At 44.4% G+C, this 22,160-nt stretch overlaps 1 protein-coding gene across 1 annotated transcript in view; it reads left to right on the forward strand.

The window, feature by feature from the left end:
- The window catches only part of RNF43 (ring finger protein 43), a 96,369-nt gene extending 75,223 nt beyond the window's left edge, over positions 1-21,146 (forward strand). The window contains exons 4-10 of the mRNA XM_063956199.1: positions 2,181-2,312; positions 2,467-2,568; positions 5,213-5,389; positions 6,111-6,213; positions 9,589-10,662; positions 11,851-12,086; positions 19,955-21,146. Of these exons, the coding sequence (XP_063812269.1) occupies positions 2,181-2,312; positions 2,467-2,568; positions 5,213-5,389; positions 6,111-6,213; positions 9,589-10,662; positions 11,851-11,897 (1,635 nt within the window). The 3' untranslated portion in view covers positions 11,898-12,086; positions 19,955-21,146. The remainder of the gene's footprint in view (positions 1-2,180; positions 2,313-2,466; positions 2,569-5,212; positions 5,390-6,110; positions 6,214-9,588; positions 10,663-11,850; positions 12,087-19,954) is intronic.
- Positions 21,147-22,160: the final 1,014 nt, after the last annotated feature.

The following is a 22,160-nucleotide window of genomic DNA, read 5'->3' on the forward strand; positions in this document are numbered from 1 at the left end:
ATTAATCTGTTAGAACAACAGTAGAACATAATGACGTTTTGTGCCGTTGTTGCGAGGGGTGTCCGGATGATAGACAGTGTCTAGTTAGACAGTCAATAGATAGACACCATATGTTAGACAGACATTAGGTTGACAGGGTCAAAAGTCGACATGAAAAAGGTAGACAGTACCAAAGGTCTACAGGGTCAAATGGACGACATCAAAAAGATAGACAAATGTTGATTTTTAAATTGAACATGTTTTTGGACCATTACATACCTTCTCTATCCATGTCCGCATAGAGTTGGTTATAAACCTTGTGGCGAGCGCAGCGAGGGTATGCCTTTCTACAATTGGGGGTCCAGGATGACAAAACTATCCACACAAACCACAAAAATGGCAAAAACATGGTGTCTACCTTTTTTTGTGTTGACCGTTTTAAGGTCGACTTTTTGACCCTGTCGACCTAATGTCCGTCTAACATATGGTGTCTATCTATTAGATAAAAGAAAGAAATGATACTGCGCTTTCTGTGTGATGGACACCTGCGGGGGAGGTGCAGCTGGGGCCACGGCTGCACTACGTCAGCTTAAAGGGGAGATACAGATAGAACAATGGTAGCTCCCTGCGCACCACTCCACAGTAAATACACTGCAATCAACTCTGTATAGTAATAAAAAATATTTTATTTAAATGTTTGTCTTCATTAGACCTTTATATAGTACACTGTAATAGATGGCTCCTATATTATATATACAGTGTGTATATATATATATATATATATATATATATATATATATATCATGATATGATGGATACTGCTGTTGTGGTTATATACAACCTAGTACCGGTACACAAACCAAAAACATACAGACAACACATAAACAAGAACAAAACAAAAAAGGTAGTCACTCCGTGGTGATTTGACAAGGTAGTTCGAAGCGTCTTACTCTCATCTACCTATATGTTGAATGTTAATTCTCATATGTAAGAGTCACAGTCTTGTATAGTCCAAAAAGTGTTGTATGACAAAAGAGTCTCTGCTTTAAAAGGTCCCAGGTGGGATGTTCACCTCCCCTTAGTGCTTGTTTACGCTAGTTAGCTGGTAGGTATAAAAAGGGTTAAACCCTCACTCTTCCGAATGAAGCAGGGGCATTCTGCTTACCTCCTCTGTTGGTTGCTATCACTGTCCGGGATTCCGTGCAGTGGCGAGCGTCCTTTTCTGGAAAGAAATTGCAGTCTGCCGGCAGACTGACAGACGGTGCGCTTCTGTATTCAGCGCCGCTGTCGTAGAATCAATGCACTCGGTAATCGACGCGTTTCGCCTGAAAGGCTTCGTCAGGATCTCCGAATTCGGAAGCGCACCGTCTGTCAGTCTGCCGGCAGACTGCAATTTCTTTCCGGAAAAGGACGCTGTTGATTGCAGTGTATTTACTGTGGAGTGGTTCGCAGAGAGCTACCACTGTTCTATCTGTGTCTATCTATTGACTGTCTAACTAGACACTGTTTATCTATCAACCCACATCCGTTGCGAGGCATGTAGTGGGTGACTCCTGGATCTGTAAAGACTGGGGCAGATGTATTAAGCCCGGAGAAATGATAAAGCAGTGATAAATGGAAGGTGATAACACTCCAGCCAGTCAGCTCCTAACTGTCAATTTACATATTGGAGCTGATTGGCTGGTGCGTTATCACCTTGCGCTTATCACTGCTTTATCACTTCTCTAGGCTTAATACATCTGCCCCACTGTTTGGGGTTGCTGAATCACATGATGCAATACAAGGTTACGTTCTCTCTAAAGCAGACCAACCAGAGATTAATTTACCCTACAACACAAATCGTGGACATTGGTTTTTCTAATGAGTCTCTTAATGGATGAAGTGATGTTTGGAAGGATTTATTCGAACAAGGTGTTTGTGCTATTTCTTCAAAAAATGGTCGCAAACAAAGAACAACTGACTTGTATGTTACAGTTGAAGTTTTCAGCCACAATAACATTTAGTTTTAGTTTTAATAATTGTTCTAAAACGGATAAGTGGGTGTTGCCCATAGCAATCAAATTATTTGTCTATTGTATTCTATAAAATGATAGCTAGAATCTAGTTGCTATGGGCAATGCCAACACGTGTCTGTTTTGAAGTAGTTTCTATGAAAAGAATGCTGACTTTGGAAATTATCTTCTTCTCCTTCTCCCCCTTAGTTACAGCAACCAGCCGGACTAAATAAGCCTGTAGTACTGGTGCGGGGCCATGATGCGGAGCTGCTGATGAACCTCGTGCACAATAACACAGAAGCATATTTGAAGATAGAGATTCAGGAGGAGCCCAAGTGGGTGAGGCAGGAACTAAAACCATATTGGTGGGGAAGGCTGGGGAGGAGACGTGTGCATTGTTGGGGAGGAAGCCGGCTGTGATTAGTCAGGAGGAAGTCACTGCTATAGTAATGGATGGATGACTGATGCGCTAACACTGATTTCCCTCTCACAGCTTCACCATGACCTCTGGATTCTCATCTCAGTATTTGGTACAGTCTTCTTCATTGTTACATACTCTGTTATTCGACTGAAGTGCAAACGGAACCCCACACAGGTAATGGCCACTTTTTAAAAACAATAATGATTTTTCTGTACACTTGTTTAGACATTTATATTTTTGGGAGGGACATGAATTTGAATTCTTTTGCGTTGACTGCAGTAAAGGTTTTTACAAACAAGGCATTAAGGCTGACGCCATTCTTGCTTGTAAACTAAGAACTTGCACCAAAAACAGAATGCACTCTATTGGAGACCCTACAGGAAGATTTCATGGTGACCCCCTAGTCGATAGTCAACAAGTTTTGGGAGTTCTAGTCCTCTTTATAATATACATAATTATGATCTTTTGCCACGTACACTCCCCACAGCTACCCCTGAGTAGGGTGCATTGTGCAATTGATCAGACTCTCCACTTCTAACCTTAAACAGAAGCATTACTGAGGAGTTGGCCTGCGCAGTTAACTCCTTTAAAGCATCTGCAGCTTCTTTTGCCCAATAGCCTCACAGACTAATTTTATAAAAGGTTTTTACTTGCCCTTAATCCATTCCTTCTCGATCTTTTTAACGCTAATCTTATGGGACAGAAATTTGATGGGGCCACCACCAGGGCAGAGATTATAGTTATCCACAAGGAAATGACGTGACCTCACTACATGCGCTAGCTATAGCCCAATCTCCCTCCTAAACATAGACCTCAAACTCTCTGCAAATATTCTGTCTTCCCGCCTCACGTTGATTATTCCCTCATTAGTTCATTTGGACCAAGTCTGCTATATTCCCTGCCTTCAAGCCTTGGACAACACTTGTAAACTCGTCAACCTCATTCACATCGCTAATGACAAATCCCCCCACCTGCATTGGTAATAGCCTTGTAAGCAGAAAAGGCCTTTGATAGAGTATACCAGACCTTCATGCTTTGACCTTTCAGGCCTTTGGCTTCCAAAGGAAGTTTATGCACGGTATTGCATTTCTTTATTTCAGCCCTTCTATCCTGGTCTAGCAAACTGATTTTACTCCCCCACATTTAATATTCATAACAATACCAGACAAGGGTGCCCCCTCTTGCCTCTTTTGTTTGCCTTAATGAAAGAGCACATGGTACCTTGATTGTGTAATAACCCCTCCATTTCTGGCATCCGAATTGGCCCTGTGGACCATAAACTAGCTTTTTATGCGGCGATGTACTGTTCACTATAGCCAAGCCTCCTTCCCTCCCCTTGGTGTTTGCTGAGCTTCACACCTCTGGCCAGTTTTTCTTCCCTTACTGACACTATCATACTACTTCTTTCCTCTACCCTCTACTCCTTCTGTTTCTCCTTCTTCCACCTTTCCATCTTTCACATGTATCTCGCATGTCTCAAAGCAGAAAATAAATATACCCGCACTCAGTTTTCCGTGGTACATAGTACCAGCTTGGTGGCAATATTAATGCCATATATGTATACAAAACAGAAGGACTTTTTCTGTCAGCGCTAACAATAATATACTGCAAATCTGTGTGTGTCTAGCAAATAAAATAAGGTGGTATTGTTCATATTTTGGTCAAAACAATTAAGCTTGAAACCCATCCTCAAGGGACCCCCGTTCTCTGCAAGTCCCTACCCTAGCATAAATACCCAGTGCACCATTACATTGCAGTTACATGCACTCCCCTCCATATTTACCTGTTATTCCACTTGTATCCCTGACGATGGGATTGTTTTTAAATACTTTTTCTTATTCCCTTCGTTTATACGTTCAGAATTTTTTTTATAAAATCCTATTTAAATAAAAAGAATTATTTTGCGTTGCAAGAAGTTTGTGCAGAGCTACTGCAAAACAAGGCACAGTGCTATAGGATGTGAATCGAGGCAGGATTAGGATTTTAAAGTGCCCATGAAAAATATTCTGCAAGCGGCCTCATGTTGTGGTGGTGGCCATATTGACAGTGGGCTGGGTAAAGCAACAGGAACAGAGCTGGCGTGGGAGATCGTCCCTCCGCAATCAGTACAGTTGGCAGGCAGTCTGTCTCTATACTATCTACTCTTGCAGTATTCTGAAATGTTGCGGCATTGTTTGGAAAGGGGATAGGTACTACTCCCCTGCTGGAAAGCTGAGCAGCAAGTAAACGTTCCAATGCCAGGGCTAGTAAATCGTTTAATCTATTGGTGTAAGGTGGCTCAGAAAAGGTGACTAGTCCATTCTCTTCATTAGCGACTTTCAGAGATTTGTTTCTATTTATAGTTAGATATAAATAGTTGTATATGTGTGTTTATACTCCATGGAGCTTATGTCTGTGAGAGGATGCAGTCACCGGTGAGTCTGACCATATTTTTAAAATGCCAATCATTTCAAAGGCAAAACAAACCTAGCCTTTTAAATGATTGCCGCTTTAAATATGGGCAGACTCACCAGAACTGCACCTGTGCCTGCATCTTGCTGGCTATTACGGTAAGCCCCCAAGTGTTTTCCATTATACTTTGATGATAAATCAGGATACAAGATGCCTGATCACTGGATTTCTTAAAGGATTCTGCACAACCACCCATTTAATATAGCTCCACTGCATTTGCCCCCTTATTTCAGGTAATAGCAGGGTTCCTGGGATGGTTGGACTTCTCTACCTGTTATAGGAGGGGATTGAGCGGGGATTTTATTGAGTGGGGATTTTCCATAAGTGGACAACAACTTTAACTGTGTTTTTTTGCCTATCCTTCCAGGACTCTGTACAGCAGCAGACTGCACTGGCTATAAGCCGTCTTGGTAGCAGAAAGTACCAGTCTCGGATTTCAAGAGATCGTTGCACAAGGAGTACAAATGGTTGCCGACTTGAAACCGCCAGCACCAGCAGCTCTGTACCATGCGCCATATGTCTGGAGGAGTTTTCAGATGGGCAGGTAATTCTTCTGCAGATCATTAAATTTGTATCAGTCATCAGTGAGAAATTACTATTACCCCTTTCAGACATATTCCCCCGGAAAATACACTGCTCCAACCCGGGTCTATCAACCTAGCTCCAACCCGGGTCTATCAACCTAGCTCCAACCCGGGTCTATCAACCTAGCTCCAACCCGGGTCTATCAACCTAGCTTCAACCCAGGTCTCTGCTCTGAAAAACTCTTTCACACTTCACTGCGGAGCCGTGTATTTGCCGGGTGGACCCCTTTCACACATACCTGATGAGACTGTGCTTCGGAGGAGCGGTGTCCGGGGCAGCGGGTGGAGCTGATTGGCTGAGGTTTTGGCGGCAATTGTAGGGAGGGAAGCCCTGCACCCTGCCAGGAAGCCCCGAAGAGCCAATTGGCTCATTCTAGGTAAGACCCGGGGAGAAAAACCCGGGTCGCACCATTCACAAATGAGCCAGGGCACTGATCCAGGTTGCAAGTCCCGGAAGTAATCCCCCTGGTCGATTGTTGGGTCGCAACCTGGGTCAGACCCTTTCAGACATAAGTCCTGTGTGTTTGCTTATGTCTGAAAGGGGTATAAGTGTCATTATGTACTGTATGTGGAATTCAACATGGTAGCCCGTATAAATACAACAGATAGACCTTACAGAATTTTGACCTTGCTGCAAAAAACGACTTTGTGACCTTGGTTTTTTTCTTTTTTTCTTTCTAGGATTTGCGGATTTTGCCTTGTTGCCATGAGTACCACCTGACTTGTGTAGACCCTTGGCTGAGGCAGAATCACACCTGTCCCTTGTGTATGTTTGACATCTTGGGTAAGTGAGATCATCTAGACTAACTGTAGACATATATTGGGGCAGTTTCTGTTTTTGGGCATTTTGTTCTCTAAGAGGTGTTTTTAAAAAAAATTTTTTTTAACTGTTTCGGGTGTTTGAAGACGATCAATTTACTCCTTGTCCGATGAGAGCAATATAGTAGACACAGGCATGACTAGAAAATAGTGGTCCCTATTACAAAATGCAGCCCACAAATACCACATAGATAACTGAAATCAACTCCTTGCAAACCGTTTACTGTATTTGTGTTAGGCTGCCCACTACTCCCCAGCTGTCATCCTGATTCCGTTGGCTCCCACACACAGCTCTCGCTCACTAGAGCAATCTCAGGCTCTCTGATATGCTTGCCAGAGATTGCTTTCTTTATTATAGCAGAGTGCGGTAGCCAACAGCAGCAATCTGACAGCTAGAGGAAGTGGTCAGCATGGGCGTTCGATGGGAATACACTCAAATGCAACAGATAAGTAGTGGGAAAGGTGCTTGGCTAAATTATGTATGTGGTCATAGTGCAAAAGTGCAAATTTATAAACAAATACAAAATAAACAAGTAGTGCAGATAATTAACCCCTTCTCTGCGGAGTACAAGTGCGACTTGTGTCTTTTAAAACTACTAGGGATGGAGAGCATACAACAACCTTTTCCGTGCGGCTGGAGAGGAAGATGGAGAAATTACGTTGTTGCAATAAAATAAAAAGGTGGAAAATGTGTGTGTGGGGGGGTACTTTAACACCCTATGGGGGTAAATTAGACCTGATCGCTCGCTAGCGTTTTTTGCAGCGCTGCGATCATGTCGGAACTCCGTATGCACCGCAATGCGCAGGCGCGTTGCACAGGTACAAAGCGGATCGTTGCTGTGCGATGGGTTTTACGAAGAATCCATTCGCACAGCTGATAGCAATGAGATTGACAGGAAGAGGGCGTTTGTGGGTGTCAACTGATCGTTTTCAGGGAGTGGTTGGGAAAACGCAGGCGTGTCCAAGCGTTTGCAGGGCAGGTGTCTGACGTCAATTCCGGCCCCGGACAGGCTGAAGTGATCGCAGCGGCTGAGTAAGTTCTTGGCACAAGATCTTTTTGTATTGCTCGGCTGCACATGCGATCCCACACTTGCACAGCTAATATACACTCCCCGGTGAGCGGCGACTATGCGAACGCAGGACTGCAAAAATTAGGCCCTATTTCTCCCCCTCCTGCCAAGTCTCTGTTATGGAAAGATAGATTATTACTGAAGCTAGAACCACAAATTTGTTGTTGTGTCTATAAACATTTTATGTATTTGTTACTAGTTGATTTTAGTTGCAATTGCAAGTAGGGAACAAAACAACTTTTTAGCAATTTTCGTTAAATGTTAATAGAAAGATCAAAAAGACTTACAGAATTTTCTGACAATACAAAGACTTCTAAAAGTAAAATGAGAGAGAATTTCTTCGGGTTCTGCATAAAAAAGTTAGTGATATTGATTTTGGTGTATGAGGAGTGTAATAATAAAAAAAATGGGCTCAACACAGGAGAGGGAAAACCCATAGCAGCGAAGGGGTTAATAACACACCCTGTATTATGATGGCTGCCATCCTTAGAGCCTGTTATGAACAAGGTAAAGTTGAATCTGAAACATATAACAAGGAGCAGGCGTCTATGAGTGTATAAACTTCAATAAATGAATGATGCTGTATAAAGGGCAGACGTGCACGTACCTAATAAACATGAGTTCAAGCGTTTCTGTGTATGTCTGTAGTTCACAATCTCTTATATCTGTCATGAATATTTATTTGATTCTCAAATTTGGGGAAAGACCTATAGAACTTCATAGTGTAGTTAAATATAGTTAAGTTTCCGACAGTGACAATGTCGAAAATGAGTTTGACGGCAGCGTGATGTCAAGCAGAGTATGCCGATGGTACTGTTGGTTAAAACAATCTAACTGTGTCGCCAGTATAAACTTATACTGCAGACAAAGTTAGAATGCTTTACCTAACATCTCTCCCCCTGGGACTGCCGGTCCACCTGTGACAGCACCAGCAGAACAAGCACTTCCTATTGGATGCCATTCCACTGCTATAATGTCAGCCCTGTCATACATAGTAACATTGAGGGTAATTCAGACCTGATCGCTAGGCTGCGTTTTCTCGCAGCCTGCGATCAGGTCCGAACTGCGTATGCACCGCAATGCGCAGGCGCGTCGGACGACTGCACCGGGCATCGTGCATACAGACGGGATTGTGCAAAAAAAGCAATCGCAAGGAGATTGACAGGAAGAGGGGGTTTGTGGGTGGCAACTGACCGTTTTCAGGGAGTGTCTGGAAAAACGCAGACATGTCCATGCGTTTTCAGGGTGGGTGTCTGACGTCAACTCCAGTTCCGGACAAGCTGAAGTGATCGCAGCGGCTGAGTAAGTCCTAGGCTGCATAAAATCAGTTTGTGCAGCTCTGCTACACATGTGTTCGCACACTTGCACAGCTCAACTACCCTCCCCCTGTGGGCAGCGACTGTCTGATCGCAGGACAGCAAAAAACGCTACCCAGCGATCAGGTCTGAATTAGGCCCATAGTTTCTGAGGTTGAAAAAGACAATTTGTCCATCGAGTTCAACCTATATGTGGTCTCCTACGCTGTATTATTTTTTTAGGACTAATTTTGTCTGTTGCTATTATCGGTCGTTGTGTTTATTCCTTATTCCTCTTTTTTAATAACTATAGTGCGTCACGCACCATAACCCTGTATATCCTTATCCATTAGGAATTAATCTAGCCCATTCTTAAGTGGTGACCGAGTCCACCATTACTACTCTCTCAGGCAGGAAATTCCACACACGTATTGCCCTTACTGTGAAAAAACATTTTCGCTTGTGCTTCTATGGGCTGCAGCTGATGCAGTCCCTAGAAGCCAGCCTCTTTATCAGCGCCGGAAGCTCTGCCCCCACCCCTAAGCCCCACCCACACTGCCGGCAGACCCGCCTCCCATTGACATCAGCCATCAATCACAGTAAGAGCAAGGAGGAGAGGGCTGCAGACCCTGGCCTCCACTGGTTATAAGCATCTTGCTACCTTAAATGCAATGTATTTGTGTTTCCTCACTTGATGAGGAAAGTGTGCGGAAGATATGTTTTACTCAAAGTAAGTCACTTTGAAAGTGTTTGCTCATCTTGCTTTACATCATGAGATATGTATTGCTCAAAATACTGGTGCACGTTGTGCACAGGCGCTATATAGAATCTATTGCGTGCAAATGCTCTTGCATCCGGCTCCAGCCAAATCTCCCTCCATGTGGTGTATTCTACTTGTATAAAAGGGTTTATTCTTTTAAGTAAACATTTGTCTTCAGTGTATGGCTTAAATATTTGTTTTTTATTACTTTACAGTGGAACAGAACACCCCTTCACGTCAGACGCATGTGCAACCACCCTCTCAGCCGCATTTATGGATGCGCTACCCTGGCACGGCTCCTTTCCAGTATCCCGCTCAGCCGTCCACTACACCCTTAATGTATCCCCCCTTGAACAATAGTATATTTTTGTCTAGCTCACCATATTTTCTTGGTGCTGGACATCATTGGGAAACAGCAGTGCCACGTTCTCACCGCCGTACACCAGAAGGACCCAGGGAAGTGGTAATCCCTGCACACTGTCAGGTGTCCAGTGGATATCTACCGGACGACCCAGGCAGTGACAGCAGCTCAGGTCCATGTAATGGCTCCTCCAGCGAAAACTGTACAGATGTCAGTCTACACTGCTTGCAAGGTTCCTCCTCCTCTTCTTGCCACAGCTCTCAGAGCAACCCAGGGGAATCGCCCCCTTCAGCACTTGCCTCTGTTCATCTACCTCCGAATGATCTCCCAGGGTTCAACACTGTTGGGCCAAGCCAGAGTTCCTATGCTAGTCATGTTCACTTTCACCAGCATCGACATCACCACTACAAACGACACCAGCCCAATGTGCCTCACACCCACAGATCCAAGCGAAGACCTCGGTCTTCCAGAGGTGAGACAAGGACAGACTTGGGGTGTCACAGGGATCACAGAGTACCTAATGGCAATAGCGGGGAGTCTAGATCACTTTTGACTCGAAAAGAGCAGAGGACTCAATCATCTAGACCCTACCTTGATCCAAGGGCTAACAGGGAGGTTGTGAGACACAGTCAGTCTACGCCACTATCTCCTTCACCAGCGCATGAGCCAAATGAACCTGAAGCCACAACTTCTTCCAGGGGCCACAGGACAGAACCTTCAAGCAGAAGCCACCGAAAGAAAAGATCTGCACCTGCACAGCTTCCACCTTACAGCAGCCGTCACTTATGCTCAAACCAAGGTGTTCCGCACTGTGAAAGAGCCCAGCCCCTCTGGGCAGAAGGAGGCCGACTTCTGCTTGCCAGAGTGAACACTCACCGTGAAAACACAGCAATGATGCACTTGTATCACCCACCTCATCACAACCTGGGTAAGTGTTGACATCTATCACTAAGACAACCAAGAGTGGGGACAGGCCCAGGGGACTGGGGGAGTGGCCAAATTGGAAGGGCATGCCCACATCCTACAACATGCTGGGAAAGAGAGGAGACCCACAGCAGCAGATGCGCTGGACCTTCCGCAGCCCAGCACACAGCAGCAGTCTCCTCTTTCCCTGGCCAAATGTGTTGCTGTTAGAAGTGGGGGGGAGGGGGGGGGACTCTTGTGAGTTCAAGAAGTATGACAACCGTGTGAGAGTTGTTATTATAAAACTGGTAAAGGAAGCAATTATCCCTATAGTCAGCTCCATTCCCGCTGCATATTATGTACTTACCGCCCCTCCCCCCCCCCCGCCCCCCTTCAGAAAATGCGGGTGCATGCGCAGGACGGGCGCTGCGCATGTACCTGCATCTTTTTAGCAATTTTTGCGGTTGAATCACGTTTTACGATCCAACCTGAATTAGGCCCATAGACTAGAAATGTAGCAACATGTCACCTCTGTATTCTTCATTAAGAGCAGCTACAAAATTATCCCAAGGATCTCAGGTCTGATTAGAAACGCCTAAGGGCAGATAGGAGTGATGCTGGTACCAAACGGAAGGAAGTCTCTACCTGCAAGTGTACTTTTATATACACAAATACAGGGGTTGGGTACGGAATGCCGGCAGTCAGAATACCAACGCCACAATGCCGATGGATCGCGGTGAGTAACCCTAACCCACCCCGTAGTGACTAACCTAACACTCATTGTCAGGATTATGACCCTCAGGATCCTGACCACCGGGATAATGACTACATCCAAAATACGTGGGAAAGGGGATGCCACTTGGTACCAGCAACTCTCCCATCTGCCCTTAGGTGTTTTTAATTAGCATAGGTCCTGCATTGCTGTCTGCAAATTAGAGGGTACGTTTATGGTAAGTCCTTGATAAATTGACATGTTCTAATATTAGTAATGTGAGGGACACATCTGATGCAGGTCATCTTGCCGTGGTGGATGACCTCACGTTTGACCAAATATGTGCTAAAAACCTAAATTAAACCCCATGTTATTTGCAGGGTTTATTAAATCTGTTTTGATGTTCAGTGTTCTTTGTGCTTATAGTGTGCACTGGCATCATATTTTTCTTGCAAAACTTTATAAATGCTAAGCCTTTTTTTCTTTTCTCCTCTGTTCCAGGTGCCGGCACAGAAGAGATTGAAGCTATTTGTGAACACACAGTGTAATTCCAGGCATTCCACCCATGTTTGGCATGAACCAACAGCCCAGGTTCCAGTGATGGGGGCACCAAAGTCCCCAGCACACTGCCTCCATATCTAAACTTCCAGATCCTCCCTCAGCCACGAGGTCATTTTACACCCGTAACATCTCCAGAGTCTGTGCAGCTGCTGGCTGAGCCCAGAACATCTGTGCATGTGAGTCTACGCTTCCGCTTTCTAAGCCTGATGAGAAATGCCTAAAACATGTAGCAGTTTCTCCAAGAATATTAATTACATGCCACGTTCCTTTTGCCGAGAGTCCCATCGGCTTTAGCAGGTCGGAAAATCACATGTGCGACGAATTGAAGCGCGCATTAAGCATTGTTCATATGTAATAGGAAGGGATAATATGTTGGGCAAATTAATCATGTAGTTCTCCCTATAGATGTTTTGGTATTTATGGAGGAGATTCAAATGGTTGGAATTAAGCTGATTTGGACAAACTACAAGAAGAAACAGATGCAATTCTTGGTAGCGATGGACGTTGAATAAGCATTTACTCAGTATTGTTCCTCTAACACACAAGTATGCAATGTGTAGCTGTCCAGCTGTTTAGCCACAACTGTGAACATGTCGTGCCAAAATATCTTTGCAGATACAGTAGTTGTAGACACATTGGCAGATTCCGTAATTATGGGCGATATCTGCTTCATCTTGTCAGTTAGCTGCAAGTTATAACGTGCCCATTATTCATAGTTGTATTGGCTAGCACAATTTTATTAGTTATGTTTTCTTCATAATCATTTACCCCATACATCAGCCATGATCAACTCATGCCTGACATATGGGGTAAATGGCCATGATAAAAACATGGCTGTGCTGGGATGAGATGGCTGTGCTGTATATACAGTATAATGTGACCTTTAATCAAATGAAAGTCCTGCATACAGAGGACTTATTGTTACTATATTGCTATAATACGTGTCTGTGCAGAATGCACTGGAATAGGCTGACACATTGCCTGCGCACTAATTTGAAGGAAAAGATGATACGTTTCTTAGACATGTTTCAATGAAAAGGAAGTTTTCTAGCCTTAAACACCACAGTCATATCCGAAACTATGTCATGATGGGAAGTGGTTAGCATCCCAGCACTTGGGATGCCGGCGGTCATGTGACCAACGCCGGAATACCGACACCAGAACACCCACCGTTGACATCACGAAGGTAAGTACTGGGGTGACTGTTAGGGTTAGGGCACTGGGGGGGTTAGGGCTAGGCACTAGAAGGGGGTAGGAGATAGCCCTAGCCGCCACCCCCCGAATCTTAACCCTAGCCGCCACCATAGGTGGGGTAGGAGAGGGGTAAAATAATTACCCCGTCCACCTTCAGAATTTTCAATGTTGGGATGCAGGTGTTGGTCATGTGACCGTCAGGATGGTATATCACACCTGTCATGTCTTAATGATGCCGTGGTAAAGCAAGCTTGATATCATAGCTCATAAACCACAATGAAGAAAGTGTCGGCACCAGAGTAGCAATAATAATAATAATTTATTTGATAATTTTCAAATTCCATCCTGTTTCAGTCAGTTGCTGTGAAATAAATGCTGACATATTGCACTCTTTGTATCCCCAGCTATATGTAATAATGCCTTTTACTTTATCTCTACTGAAGAACTTTGTTGCTACTGTCCTCATCTTAAACTTTCTGGCTTGTGATGTTACTGTGCCTACAGCAAATCAAGAGACTGCAAACCCCTCACTCCACAGGGTCCCTGCTGATTGTACACTGCTCAAAAAAAATAAAGGGAAGACTAAAATAACACATCCTAGATCTGAATGAATGAAATATTCTTATTAAATACTTTGTTCTTTACATAGTTGAATGTGCTGACAACAAAATCACACAAAAATTATCAATGGAAATCAAATTTTTTAACCCATGGAGGTCTGGATTTGGAGTCACACTCAAAATTAAAGTGGAAAAACACACTACAGGCTGATCCAACTTTGATGTAATGTCCTTAAAACAAGTCAAAATGAGGCTCAGTGTAGTGTCTGTGGCCTCCACGTGCCTGTATGACCTCCCTTCAACGCCTGGGCATGCTCCTGATGAGCTGGCGGATGGTCTCCTGAGGGATCTCCTCCCAGACCTGGACTAAAGTATCCGCCAACTCCTGGACAGTCTGTGGTGCAACGTGGCGTTTGTGGATGGAGCGAGACATTATGTCCCAGATGTGCTCAATTGGATTCAGGTCTGGGGAACGGGCGGGCCAGTCCATAGCATCAATGCTTTCATCTTGCAGGAACTGCTGACACACTCCAGCCACATGAGGTCTAGCATTGTCTTGCATTAGGAGGAACCCAGGGCCAACCGCACCAGCATATGGTCTCACAAGGGGTCTGAGGATCTCATCTCGGTACCTAATGGCAGTCAGGCTACCTCTGGTGAGCACATGGAGGGCTGTGCGGCCCCCAAAGAAATGCCACCCCACACCATTACTGACCCACTGCCAAACCGGTCATACTGGAGGATGTTGCAGGCAGCAGAACGTTCTCCTTGGCGTCTCCAGACTCTCTCACATGTGCTCAGTGAGAACCTGCTTTCATCTGTGAAGAGCACAGGGCGCCAGTGGCGAATTTGCCAATCTTGGTGTTCTCTGGCAAATGCCAAACGTCCTGCACGGTGTTGGGCTGTAGGCACAACCCCCACCTGTGGACGTTGGGCCCTCATAGCACCCTCATGGAGTCTGTTTCTGATCGTTTGAGTAGACACATGCACATTTGTGGCTTGCTGGAGGTCATTTTGCAGGGCTCTGGCAGTGTTCCTCCTGTTCTTCCTTGCACAAAGGCGGAGGTAGCGGTCCTGCTACTGGGTTGTTGCCCTCCTACCGCCTACTCCACGTCTCCTGATGTACTGGCCTGTCTCCTGGTAGCGCCTCCATGCTCTGGACACTACGCTGACAGACACAGCAAACCTTCTTGCCACAGCTCGCATTGATGTGCCATCCTGGATGAGCTGCACTACCTGAGCCACTTGTGTGGGTTGTAGACTCCGTCTCATGCTACCACTAGAGTGAAAGCACCACCAGCTTTCAAAAGTGACCAAAACATCAGCCAGAACGCATAGGAGCTGAGAAGTGGTCTGTGGTCACCACCTGCAGAACAACTCCTTTATTGGGGGTGTCTTGCTAATTGCCTATAATTTCCACCTGTTGTCTATTCCATTTGCACAACAGCATGTGAAATTGATTGTCAATCAGTGTTGCTTCCTAAGTGGACAGTTTGATTTCACAGAAGTGTGATTGACTTGGAGTTACATTGTGTTGTTTAAGTGTTCCCTTTATTTTTTTGAGCAGTGTAGAATAGTATACAAAGAAAAATAAAACAGTAACTTATCTATGTCCCTGAACATACCTGAATTTATAACCACCCAACCGGCATTTGGCTAGTAAGACCCTGATATATATGTCTGAAGAAGAGTGGCCTGCAACTTTTTTCAATATGCTCATTTACAATCTATTAACGTCCAGTGTCGGGTTGCTATATTACTACTGACACCAGTTAAGGCAGCAGTGCAGGCAGAGCCGGCCCTAACCAATATGATGCCCTAGGCAAGATTTTGGCTGGTGCCCCCTAGCAACACCGCTGGTTCTGCCTCTGACCTTGCACCTCTTTCCCAGCACCATCACCCCTCACCCATAGCAGTCCTTGTACCCCCTATATTTTAAATAGAAACAGTTTGCACATTTGACGCACAGCCCAGAAAAGGGCATCTTCTTGCTGGGAAGGGGCATGGCCACACAATAGTAACCCCAATTCCAATTATGCCACACAGTACTGCAACTTTATTCACATTTTATCTTGCGATAGTGTCCATAATTCATATTACATCCCACAGTAGTATCACTTTACCTTAGAAACGTTACTCCTCACAGTAGAGCCCCTTATTCACATTACATCACACTGAATTGCTTCTTATTCACATTACACCACACCTTATTGCTCTTTATTCACATTAGACAACACAGTAGTGCCCTTTCTATATGCAACATCACATAGTAGAGCACCTTATACACATAATGCCACACATTAGTAATGCATTTATACACAATTCCACACAGTAATGCCCCTTACACATATGAGACACATTAATGTCCTTATAAACATAATGCGCCTTACACATTATGACAACCTTTATTAATGCCCTTTTACACATAATGTCCCTTACACATATGGCGCACATTATTAATGCCCTTATACACATAATGACACACATAGTGCCCCCTACACATTTGCTGCACATTATTAGTGCCCCTATACATATAATGACACACATACAGTAGTACCCTGTTACACATATGCTGCACATTATTAATGCCCTTATACACATAATGACACACATAGTGGCCCTTTACACATATGTTGCACATTATTAATGTATTTTTACATGACACACATAATGCTTCTTACACATATTCTGAACACTACTGCACAACCAACCCACTCACATGCACACAGCACTCACACTTCCACTAACACTGTGACCTCTGCTTGGATACAGATGTGTCCTCACAAATCTTGCATCAATGCTAACGTCGGGCACCTTTTTTTTAATGAAAATGCATCTTATTTGCATTGCAATGTGGCTAGGATGCACAAGCAGCTTCTGCTGATTAAACTGATATGCAGCATGCCTATATACTGTGTGAGACTGTGGCTGTATCTGCATATGAAATGCTACATACAGAATATAGGCATGCCGCATATCATTTTAATCAGCAGAAGCTGCTGATGCCCCTAGGCATACCAAATGCCCTAGGCAATTGCCTAGTTTGCCTATGCCTATGGCCGGCTCTGAGTGCAGGTCCTGTGAAGAGCAGACTATCCATCAGGAAGAGCCCAGATGTTGCATGCTGGGTCTTTTAGTTTCACAGCTGGAGAGCCCCCGGTTTCTAAATGAATGAGCAGAACAGTAAGCTGAGGATAAGGTCTAACTGTCCCTTACCTGCTGCATGAAGGATGACGGAAGGGCCTGCAGCTACTGTGGCGGCAGCACTCTCCCTGACCTCGCCCAGACCTGCTAGCCACATAAGAAGGAGGCCACGGATTTGACAGCACGTAGCCTGCGGAATAGGCGGAAATCAGTCACTCTGGGGCCCGTCTGAAACTCCGTCTCACGCCTTCCCAGATCTTTCTCTCCCATGGCCAGGTCTGCATCTGAATAAACCCCCCGCCAAACTAACCTGCCAGAGCACGCCACATCCCTCACAACCCAAACAAATGTGCTGATTGGTCCACTGTGCAGCCCCTTCAGTGACAACGGCAGCCACTCCAAAACAGGGACATTTGGGTGTCCCGAACACAATTGTCGGGACATCGGAACAGATGGCCAAAAACCGGTACGATCCTGGGAAAACAGGGATGTACAGCATCCGTAGCCTAATGTGCCAGTTCTGCATTTATAACAAATATATCTACTAATTGGGCCAACAAATAAACAGCAAATTTTTTATTTTTTAAATTCAATACGTTTTTTTATTGATTTTTCAGACAAACATACAAACCAACAGACACTGGATACATTATTGTAGACCATATGCATACATATATGAACCAGCAAATGTTCTGTATATCAGACCTATATGAATAAAGTTGCAGACATCTACATTTTATATATAAAGATTGTTGTGACTTCTTTTCATTCGTTCATACACCCTTATTATGTAAAAAGACCAGAGATCAATGCGGGGCAGAGACACGAGTCTCCTGGTAAAGTGGAGACGATAACCATCTATCCCATACCTTGTAGAATTTATCCGGGGCTTTCCTAGAAATGTATACAAACTTTTCATGGGACACAACCGAGTTCACTAATGGGATCCATTTATTAGTATCAGGACCCGTAGTAGCCATCCATGAGCGTGCTATTATTACTTTGGCCAGTGCACATAGGTTAAGAATATAACGTCTAGTGTGTGCATCCAAAATTTCCTCATCTATAACCCCGAGGATACACACCAGGGGGGTGAACACGTCTGGAGGAATTCCCGTAGATATCACCAATCGTGTCACCGCCCGCCAAAAGTCCCGCACCACTGGACAAGCCCACAATAGATGCCAGAAGGTACCATCCGGAGAGGCGCACTTCGGGCACCTAGAGTCACCCCGCCCCCCTATACTAACAAGACGGGCGGGAGTGATATAGACTCGGTGCAAAATGAACAAATGTATCTGCTGGAAACGAGCCGAGGCAGTAGCAGTACGTGAGGTCCCCAAGGCCTCTTCCCAGGTATCCATGGGAACCGGCCCCAAATCAGCTTACACCTTAAAGCTAAATGGGAAAAGGCTGTCAGAGTGATGGGCACCGAGCAGAGAGGAGTACAAACCAGAAACAGTCCCAGAGCCTAGAGTATCAGCCAGGAGCTCGTGAACCGGTGACTTCCGAAGGAGAGGTGGAGCATCGCCAAACTGAGATGCGCATGCGTGTCGAAGCTGAATATATCTATAATAATAGGTTGTGGGTATATTAAACTCAAGCTGCAATTGTTCAAAAGAAATAAATGTGCCCGAGGAGTACAAATGTTTGAGGGAGCAAACACCCCAAAAACATCAAATTTTTAATGATCGAATATCGAATGTGCGATTCAAAGCACAAAATTAAAATGGGGGAAGTAGGAAGGGCGGTAAGATCAAAGAGTAGATGGCAGCCAGCACGGCCACTACACCAGCCAAGCTTATTGGTGAATCAAACAGTTTAGGCTAATTGTTGTTATTTGTTATCTGCAGCTGAATAAACAAATTCACTCCTCACATTCAGTCACTGATGCTCCTCTATTATTGCCATCTCCAGGACATCGCTAGAATTCATCCCTTTCTCTCCCTTGACGCTACAATAACATTCGTCCATTCCCTCATCTCATCTCTGGTCTCATCTATTGCTATCTTTTCTCTCTGGTCTTCCCCTCAGCTGACTCTCTACTCTCCAATCTCTCCTTAAGGCTGCTGCTACACTGATCTCGCCTTCACACGACTGTCTTTTCCAATCCCTCCACTGATTCCCTATGCCCTATAGGATCCAGTTTAAACTCATCACCTTTCAAGTTCTCTCCTCTTCCTTCTACAACCTCTTTTTCCTCCCGCCATCTCCTTTCAGCCAGTGACAGTCACCATTCCTCCCCACTGGTTACCACCACGATACTTCTCCCACGCTTCCCCCAACCTATGGAACACACTCCAAACCCACCCTCCCCCAACATTAGTTACTTCAAGTGCTCCCTCAAAACCCAGATATTCACCCTTGCTTAATGAATCTCTGCATAATCTGGTCTGGTCTCCCACATCCATATTTTGTCCCAGTCCCACAACACATTCCCTTCCCTTTCCATATGTAAGCTTCTGCAAACAGGGCTCTCGCTCTCAATGTTTCTTCCTTTCCCTACGTCCACCATCTCTGTCATTTCATTCATTATGTGTTGGTATTGTGCCCACATTTGCGGTGTGTTGGTATTGTGCCCACATTTGCAGTGTGTCGGTATTGTGCCCACATTTGCGGTGTGTCAGTATTGTGCCCACTTTCGCGGTGTCTGAATTATGTCTACATTTGTTGTGTGTCTGGATTATGTCCTCATTTGTTGTGTGTCGGCATTATGTCCACATTTGGTGTGTGCTAGTATTATGTCAACATTTGGTGTGTGTCAGCATTGTGCTCACATTTGAAACTATGGTTATTTTTGTTTAAAATTGTATTTATTATGTTGACAATTGCCTCTATGTATATTTGTTACTCAGTTTGCCCGTGTATTTTTGCTCTGTATGGTGCTGCATTTTTTGTTGCCTTTAAAAAAACAAGCTAATAAGAATAAATTGCTCTTTTAATTATAATATCTCAAGTTCATAAATTTGCTTATTGGTGGTGACTGAAACTTCAGTGTGCCACATAAAGCTGTTCTGTGGCCTTGTCTGGTACGTATATGTTTGGGGATGTCGATGACCCCTGCTATAGAACATTTCATTTATTGTAGAACACTGACGCTTCTTTCAAGTTTTAAAATTTACCGCAATTTTCTTTTTTTGTTATAGATTTATGTGCTAAGACCTGAGGCTTTCGGGGATCAGTTCCATACCCCCGATGCAGTGTCAAATGAAGTGACTGCAGAGCCTCCATTTACAGACCTCCCTCACCACCAGCTACAGTATCCATTTGCAGGCACCGCTTTCCAAAGGAGATCTTCTGCGTTTGAACTTGTCTGTGAGGAAAACCTGACCAGCATTGAAATACTGCTAGACTTAAACAGGACATCTTCCTTGGACATCTTCAGAGTATACCATTCATAGCATTTTTCCAGGACTGGACCATACCATTGACAGCATTTTTCCAGGACTGGACCATACCATTCATAGCATTTTGCAATGAGTGGACCATACCATTCATAGCATTTTGCCAGGAGTGGACCATACCATTCATAGCATTTTGCCAGGAGTGGACCATACCATTCATAGCATTTTGCCAGGAGTGGACCATACCATTCATAGCATTTTGCCAGGAGTGGACCATACCATTCATAGCATTTTGCCAGGAGTGGACCATACCATTCATAGCATTTTGCCAGGAGTGGACCATACCATTCATAGCATTTTGCCAGGAGTGGACCATACCATTCATAGCATTTTGCCAGGAGTGGACCATACCATTCATAGCATTTTGCCAGGAGTGGACCATACCATTCATAGCATTTTGCCAGGAGTGGACCATACCATTCATAGCATTCTGCCAGGAGTGGACCATACCGTTCATAGCATTCTGCCAGGAGTGGACCATACCGTTCATAGCATTCTGCCAGGAGTGGACCATACCGTTCATACCATTCTGCCAGGACTGGACCATACCGTTCATAGCATTTTGCCAGGTCTGGACCATACCATTGGCAACAGAATTTCAAGAATGTACAAACTCAGCAGACCAACAGCCAAATTGGCAAAACAATGCAAAAAATTGGCAATTCAGATGTTCAATGTTTATGAATTATAATATGCACTTAATGAGTAATTATTTTTCGATTTGTATAAACAAATGCCGGTTTTGGCCTTAAACCCTCCATTGAATGGGGTAAAACATTCTCAGTTATACGGCAGCTGTATCTTGAGATATTAAAAAAAAAATATATCCCCTAATAGGGCAAGTTTACTGTCTCAGGTACTGCCTCTGAAGCTTGAGAGTAGAAAAAGGATTGTTAAGACTATTTTACTTTCCGTGCCTCCCATCCCAAAAGAACAGATTGTAAACATTTTGTGCCTCTTCTATGCCTTGTAAAAAATTTATAAAAAGATATGCTTTGTATATTTGTAATAGTATTATATTTATGAAAAATGTGGTTCTTTGAAGAACTAATGAAGCAAATTTTCCTATGGAATGCCGTCTCACTGGTCTTTCATTGTAATGCAGATAATGGTTCAGTTGGAAATCTAGAAAAAAAATGGTTTATTACTTTTTTTTTTTGTGTAGGGGTAAGAATTTCTTAGACTCGGACAGTAACAATTGACATTTTAGATGATGGTTTCTCAATCTGTGCTACGTGTACACCAAAGGCATACCCTCCAACATGATTCATTCCATTAGGTACAGATGCTCTGTCCCTGTACTTCCCAGTAGCAGTTGTAGATGTGGTGCTGCAGCATAGTCAAAAATTCAAATAGGGGAGCCACACCAACTGCCACCCCAAACGCTGTCAAACATTGCCATCCGGGACTCACTGGCAGTTGGTGTTGTTCAGTGTCGGACTGGGGCATGAAGGGCCCACCGGGGGAATGCAGTGATAGGGGTTCATACTTAGGGGTGTGGCCAGCCTACAAAGGGGGGGTGGCCAGCCTCCACAGAGACTTGAAATACACAATAGTTTAGTGTAGTGTAATGCAACATATCTACCATGTATAATACAAGTGCCCAGTCTGGAACCTGATCCTTAGAGGAAGGAGTAGGCACTCAGGCAGTGGAGCCTACCGGTGGTTTCCCTGGTACCCCTGTGGGCCAGTCCGACCCTGGTGTTGTTCCCCTATTTGAATTTTGAACTGTGCTGCAGCCCCACCTCTAACTGCCACTGGCAAGGAAGTCCACGAACAGAGCATTTTGTGCCTAATGGAATGGGTCATGTTGGAGGGCATGCAAAGGGTAAAAACTGTCCAATTCAAACTAGTATATCCTGTTACATTTTCTCAATATACTAGTTTAGAATGTAATAAAATGTATATACTAATCAGAAGAGAGGACTGTGAAATGTTCCCAGTAATA

This window comes from Pseudophryne corroboree, chromosome 2 (genome assembly GCF_028390025.1).
Source record: "Pseudophryne corroboree isolate aPseCor3 chromosome 2, aPseCor3.hap2, whole genome shotgun sequence".
Taxonomy (NCBI): Eukaryota; Metazoa; Chordata; class Amphibia; order Anura; family Myobatrachidae; genus Pseudophryne; species Pseudophryne corroboree.